General features: G+C 35.1%; 1 protein-coding gene across 7 annotated transcripts in view; it reads left to right on the plus strand.

The window, feature by feature from the left end:
• The window catches only part of LOC128639845 (sperm-specific protein Don juan-like), a 28219-nt gene extending 21296 nt beyond the window's left edge, over nt 1–6923 (plus strand). For 3 of the 7 annotated variants that reach the window (XM_053692052.1, XM_053692055.1, XM_053692054.1), the window contains exons 2-4: nt 3996–4167; nt 5036–5092; nt 6733–6923. In XM_053692052.1, the coding sequence (XP_053548027.1) occupies nt 4066–4167; nt 5036–5092; nt 6733–6831 (258 nt within the window). In that variant the 5' untranslated portion in view covers nt 3996–4065 and the 3' untranslated portion in view covers nt 6832–6923. Of the gene's footprint in view, nt 1–3693; nt 4168–5035; nt 5093–5393; nt 6444–6732 lie in introns of those variants that run through there. The other 4 variants (XM_053692050.1, XM_053692053.1, XM_053692051.1 and 1 more) reach the window with 4 other exon arrangements.
• The last annotated feature ends 603 nt before the right edge of the window (nt 6924–7526 follow it).

A 7526-nucleotide genomic window follows, 5' to 3' on the forward strand; every position in this document is an offset into this window, starting at 1 on the left:
TTATGGTTTTTTTGAATCACTTGTTATCATTGTTATTACTACCGCTCTTAATACAAATGACAGCACATTGTGATTCTATATTACTTGACAGAGTTTCCTGATATAATCATGTACACCTATATTCACTTATAAATATCTTACTATCACCACAGTGAGAATAGGGATTAACACCTAGGATAAGCGCTGTTTCTCTCTCTTCCCCTTGCCATTTTTTGTTTGTCAGGATTGCTCTACTCTCTTTTGAGCAAACAATCCCTTCATTCACCCTGAATTACAGCTGCATTTCCAGGTTCCCAAAACTCATATTTCAGTTAAACAGAAATACACAGCGCTAACTTTTTGTTGTGTTGGGTTTCCTCCCTCACAATTAAACTCCCCCTCTATATATATATATTTTTTTTTTTTTTTTTTTAAAGAAAAAGAAAAAAAGGGCTTAAAAGTGTGTATGTATGAATATATATACTGTATATATATATATATATATATAGCAAAAAGAGGCTGGCACTCACTGGTCTTATATCAAAACACACTTTACTGTGACGTTTCAGAGATATAGAATCTGAGGAAGGGGATTCTATATCTCTGAAACGTCACAGTAAAGTGTGTTTTGATATAAGACCAGTGAGTGCCAGCCTCTTTTTGCTATTTGTATTCTACCTACCACTAGCACCCTGGCTGTCTGAATTTTGGAAGTGAGAGTGCTCTCCTGCGCGCTTTATATATATATGACTGGCTAAGCAAAATATGGCCATATTGTGTGACTAGATTCCCAATATTATTTAAAAAGAATAGTTGTCTCTTGATGTATTTGCAGGCAAATTTTTGCAGCAGTTCAAAAAAATACGTTGTGCTTTTGAAAATGGATGTGCGCTGATACCTTTTTTGTTTGTGTAATTACTGGGTCCTATTGGCAGCACTCCCAGATGTGGATTTAAACTTTTTGTAAGGTGTGCTAAAAAAACAAATTTTGTATTTGTATTTAACATAACCAGGGAGACTGACCATCTCCCATTGGTTTAAGCACCCCACCCAAGTTCAGGTGTGCTCATGACAGTGTTATAGAGTTTGTGAATAAAAAGCCAGGGAGTCTCATTCTATTATGAAGAGTAAAAGCAGGAATGATTCAACCATCTGTGGCAAAAGGCAGTGTTAGGACCAGTTGAATTGGGGCACCTTGTAAGTGGTGACTGGCTAAGCAAAATATGGCCATATGGTGTGACTAAGTTCCCAATATTATTTAAAAAGAATAGTTGTCTCTTGATGTATTTGCAGGCAATTTTTTGCAGCAGTTCCAAAAATATGATGTGCTTTTGAAAATGGATGTGCGCTGATACCTTATTGTTTGTGTGAATATATATATATATATATATATATATATATATACACATGCATATACATATATATCTGGAATAGAGAGTAAAACAGCACTAGATATAGATAAACTAGGAATGAGTACCAATATGTGTATGTCACAGACTCTGTGTGGTGATATAGTGTATTGTAGGTGCACAAGGATGTAGATACCACAGGTTGATAATACAATATATATATCTATATGTTGTCTGGTAATGCATCTAGAATATGCCAGATCCACTGAATACATAAAATACATTTACACAAGCAAAACTAGTATGGTAACAGCAAGTGAATATAACTATTTAGGTGACCAGTCCTTTGGAGAGAATGTCTAATAGGTTTCCTTAGGCTCTGTTCCAAACAATCTCCACGGAGTGCAGCTCAGTTCATGCAAAAAAGATTCACCTCTTCCGGAGAGGATCCTCCCAGGTATTCTATGGAATAGAGAAAAGACAAGTGCACAGGGGGCGCACCTAGTGCAATAAACAACAGACTAGGTGACTTTAAATAAAAAAATATGCAGCACACTCACGTGGTTCCACCACAAACGTATGAGGCATGTTAAAGGCACTTGTAGTATAGTAGCAGATGCTCCTCCTCCGGGAAATCTCCTGCCTGGATCAAACTTCTCCCTTGGACACACTCAGACTGCATGCGAGTTCACCTCCACGTGTACAGCTAGTCAGAAGTCCTTAAACCTTAGGTAAAAAGGGGCAGGACCAGGGGCTACTATATACAAAGGATGTTTATTCAGACATGTAATTATATACAAATGTCAGTAAAAATGTAACAAAGCAGGAAGGTCACATACGACCATAAAGTATATAAAACCACATAAAAAAAACGTATCAGAAATGAATAAAAACAACCATTTACATAGACTTGCTAACAGCACGAGCCTGATCTACAGCTGCTGCAGAAGATAAACCACATGCAGCTGATCAGCTATTTCACTGTTTAGCAAGCAAGTAATGAATACTGAATGGCAGGGGGCGGAGCCTGATGCGTTTCGTAGCACTATTGACTACTTCTTCAGAGGTAGAGGCCGCCCCCCCCAACACTCTCTCTATATAAAAAAAACACTCCTGGCAATTAGATGCTATGGTAGCCATTTTTCTTACTGATACGTTTTTTATGTGGTTTTATATACTTTATGGTCATATGTGACCTTCCTGCTTTGTTACATTTTTACTGACATTTGTATACAATTACATGTCTGAATAAATATCCTTTTTTATATAGTAGCCCCTGGTCCTGCCCTTTTTTTCCTAAGGCTTAAGGGCTTCTGACTACCTGTACACGTGCAGGTGTACTCGCATGCAGTCTGAGTGTGTCCAAGGGAGCAGTTTGATCCAGGCAGGAGATTTCCCGGAGGAGCATCTGCTACTATACCACAAGTGCCTTTAACATGCCTCATACGTTTGTGGTGGAACCACGTGAATGTGCTGCATATCTTTTTATTTAAAGTCACCTAGTCTGTCGTTTATTGCACTAGGTGCGCCCCCTGTGCACCTGTCTTTTCTCTATTCCATATAATATGCATATATATGTCTATACATTTGTTTATATGTGTATATGTGTATGCATGTGTACACATACATATTTTCACATAACACACATGTGTACACATACATATTTTCACATAACACACATGTGTACACATACATATTTACACATAACACACATGTGTACACATACATATTTACACATAACACACATGTGTACACATACATATTTACACATAACACACATGTGTACACATACATATTTACACATAACACACATGTGTACACATACATATTTACACATAACACACATGTGTACACATACATATTTACACATAACACACATGTGTACACATACATATTTACACATAACACACATGTGTACACATACATATTTACACCTAACACACATGTGTACACATACATATTTACACATAACACACATGTGTACACATACATATTTACACATAACACACATGTGTACACATACATATTTACACATAACACACATGTGTACACATACATATTTACACATAACACACATGTGTACACATACATATTTACACATATAAACACATAAATACACATGTGTGTGTGTATATATATATATATATATATAGTCATGTATACACACACACATAAGCCTATTTAGACAGATATATATATATATATATATATATATATATATATATATATATATATATATATACATATATATATATATATATATATTGTAGCCCTTTCCAGACACCTTGCCATATACCATATCCCTTTTAACCCTTTTAAAAACTTTTAATAATATTAATATGATATATTTTTATTAAAAAGTGTATATATGAGTGTAATAGTTTATTTTTTTGTGTGTTTCTGAGTCATTTCAGGAAAATACAGAAATTGGGTGTAAGCAGGTGTGGAATCATTAACAAAAGAGTTTACACCCTTCTTTATAGAAATATATAAAATAATTTAAAAATGTATCCCTATAACATTTTATTCAAATTGTTTGTAATAAAGCAACGCAAACTAGTTTATCAAGATTTTTTTATGATAGACAGCAACTAAAAAGTGTATAAATGCAGAATCTTCAAAGCAGTGCCTAACACAATTTGGAGAATTTTCATTGAATTATTCCAGAAGCCAATTTGACAGCTCAAAACCCCAATCATGTCTGGAGTAAAGGGCGGACAGAGTCAATGTCATCAGAATGTCCAGTGTCATGACCCATGCAAGGACCCGTGCCAAAAGCATGACCCATGCAAGGACCTGTGCAACGACCCGTGCCAAAAGCATGACCCATGCAAAGACTGTGAGTTCTCTTTTATCATCAAATATTCTTACCATAAAATCATAACATCTTATTTGTCCTAGAAGCAAATTGGTTTTTGGTCCAACAACCAATAATTTGTAGTTACAAAATGTTTTTTTTTTTTTTAGAAATGTCACCAGCCAGTCATTCAAAAACAAATCAACAGAAGAAAAACACATAATTCTATATTTTGGCTATTCTAATTTGAAAAGAAGAAAATTTATAAATCGGGACAAACTTTTGCTGGAATTAAAGAGATCAATAATTAAAGGGATAGAAAGTCAACTTGATTCAGATAGAGCATGTCATTTTAAATTGACTTCTATTTTCAAAATTACATTTGTCTCATGTCATTGGCTCAGCAGATGTGATCAGCTAGATCCCAGTAGTGCATTGTTCTGCATAGACTTTCATGAAGGATTGATCCCACAGTTATAATAAAATGATGTGGCAAATTAGAACATTTTCTTTCTGCACTTTATATTCCTTTAGAAGCTTATAGTTAGTTCTAGAGCTGAACACAGCCACTGATTGGCTGATACACACATATGCCACCCTTGATTGGCTCAGCAGCGGTGTTCTGTTTTTTTGACTGTGACTTTATACTCAAATCAAAATGACTATAATTGAAATACAACTTCTATAATATCTAAAAAAGGATATTGTTAACATTTACAGTATGTTGCTCTGAATCTATTGGAGCTCAGAATTCGTCTGAAAGAACTAATCAGAACAGAATCACCAAGAATTCTATAGGGGGTAGTAAAATATTCATCTTAAACATCAGTAAATAGCTCTCTGTGTATAAAACCTATTGATCTTTTGGAGATGGTGAAGCAAATGATTGACAGATTTATTTATTTTTTAGCATGCCACCCTGTGCAACAGCACTGCCAGGATCATAGCCAGAAATGCTACAAGCAAGGTAAGCAAAACAAGATGTCTCATGCTATCTTACAAACCCAACTATAACACACTTGCTAGAGATGACTTACAGCAAACACATTTAGCAGAAAATAAGGAATTTAATTGGACGCTTGCAAAAATGACATATTATTGCTAGCGTTAGTGTTAGTGTAGAGCAAAACAATTGTGTTACTCATCATTAATGATAGCTGTGAGTGAATATTATTATAAATATAATCTTGTAAAAGGAGATGATGTCATGTCTATTCAAATCCATTATCAATGCAGACGCTCTAATAAATATGATTTCTGTGTTACAGAACCAAAGGGTCCAACTGTTCCATATTTTGCAGGACAGTACAGAATTTGTATTGGTTCACTACCAAGAATATAACCCATGGCCATAATATTGCAGGCGCCACAATGTGGTCTATACAATGCCGACTGAGTATTAGCGGGCCCTAACTACTTAGAAACCAGAGAGAACTGCCAATCACTGCTTCACACTTTGTTGCTGCCCGATCTCTGGTATACAAATGGTTAATTCTAAATCTAGCCCTAACCTTAGCTATAACCTTAAAGGGACAGTCTAGTCAAAATTAAACTTTCATGAATCAGACAGGGCATGCAATTTTAAACAACTTTCCAGTTTACTTTTATCATCAGATTTGATTTGTTCTCTTGGCATTCTTAAATGAAAGCTAAACCTAGGTATCCTCATAAGCTAATTTCTAAGTCCTTGAAGGCCACCTCTTATCTGAATGCATTAGATAGTTAGACACTGCTAGATCATGTGTGCCATAAGATAACACATAAAGATAACATTGTGCTCACTCCCATGGAGTCAGCACAGATTGGCTAAAATGCAAGTCTGTTAAAAGCACTGAGATAAGGGGCAGTCTACAAAGGCTTATATACAAGGTAATCACAGAGGTAAAAAGTATATTAATATATGGTTATGCAAAACTGGGGAATGGGTTATAAAGGGATTATCTATCTTTTTTAAACAATACCAATTCTGAAGTAGACTGTCCCTTTAACCATAAACCTAATCTTAACCCTTAGTCTAGTTTAAAAGGACATGAAACACAAAAAATGATTTCATGATTCAGATAGAGAATACAATTTTAAACAACTTTACAATTTACTTCTATTATTTCATTTGCTTCCTTCTCTTGTTATCCTTTGCTGAAAGGTTTATCTAGACAAGCTCGGGAGCAGCAGAGAACCTAGGTCCTAGCTGTTGATTGGTGCATATATATATATTGATTGTGATTGGCTCACCCATGTGTTCAGTTAGAAACCAGTAGTGCATTGCTGCTCCTTCAACAAATGATACCAAGAGAATGAAACAGATTAGATAATATAAGTAAATTAGAAAGTTGTTTAAAATTGTATTCTCTATCTGAATCATGAAATAAATGTTTTGGGTTTCATGTCCCTTTAAGAGGCTATCATTTCTAACCTATTTATGGGCTTCTGGGTATTGTATCCAGTATTGTTCATAATAGCCAGACAAGTACTTTATTAAACAGAATACTACATTGTTTTCTTCTGCTGCCTACACAACCTAGCACTGTTTGCCTTCCTGCATAACATCTGATATAATAAGTAGATCTTCTTTCACCTGTTGTTATAACTGACGTTCATTATTTACAGATCCCTGTGACCCGTGCCAGACGCAGACCCACTGTTGTAAAAAGTGAGGACTCATCGTATCTACAACTCCAGTCTGCTACAACACTTTGCTTACTATAAATAACATTGATTTATATCTCTTTTTCTTACATTAAATCATGTATCAATCATGCTTTCTGAAATGCCTCAATAAAAGCTATAGATCCTGCAAATCTTCCAGCTGTCTCTGATTTTTACAATTATTTGGCTGATAACACTGTTCTTTAGTTGTATATTTCTGTTGTCAAGAAGTGGAACAAATACCTATAAGGGATACTGTACCGTACAATATTCTCCTCCTTTGCTGAAGTGTATTACATTATTTGCAGACAGTTCCTTTAACATTATTTTGCCATGTGAAATAGCTGTTTTGATTGTCAATACTATAATCTACACTGAAAATATGATTACTGCAGTATCCTATTTAGAAACTAGTCAAACATGCTAACCAGCCTCTTAGTGGGGGTAAGAGAGAGAGAAAAAAAGAAAATAGAGGGGGTTTTGCATCTGAAATAGCTGGTTTAGCTAACTGACCCCCTTACCGATAATTAACATTCCAGTACCTAGCTATTGGCATTTGTGTATAGGGGGAGATAACATGAGCAGGTCTGCTCTTTCTGCAGAGTCAAGCCCTTTAAATGGGCATGAGTAATGAGTGACAATGTTAACAAGCAAAATTAGCTAATTCAAATACAAAAATTAACATAAAGGAGAATGAATAACAAGTGATTAGCAACACATTACGGGGAAACAATATTTACAGTACAGTGTCCCTT

The sequence above is a fragment of the Bombina bombina genome, chromosome 9 (assembly GCF_027579735.1).
Source record: "Bombina bombina isolate aBomBom1 chromosome 9, aBomBom1.pri, whole genome shotgun sequence".
Lineage (NCBI taxonomy): Eukaryota > Metazoa > Chordata > Amphibia > Anura > Bombinatoridae > Bombina > Bombina bombina.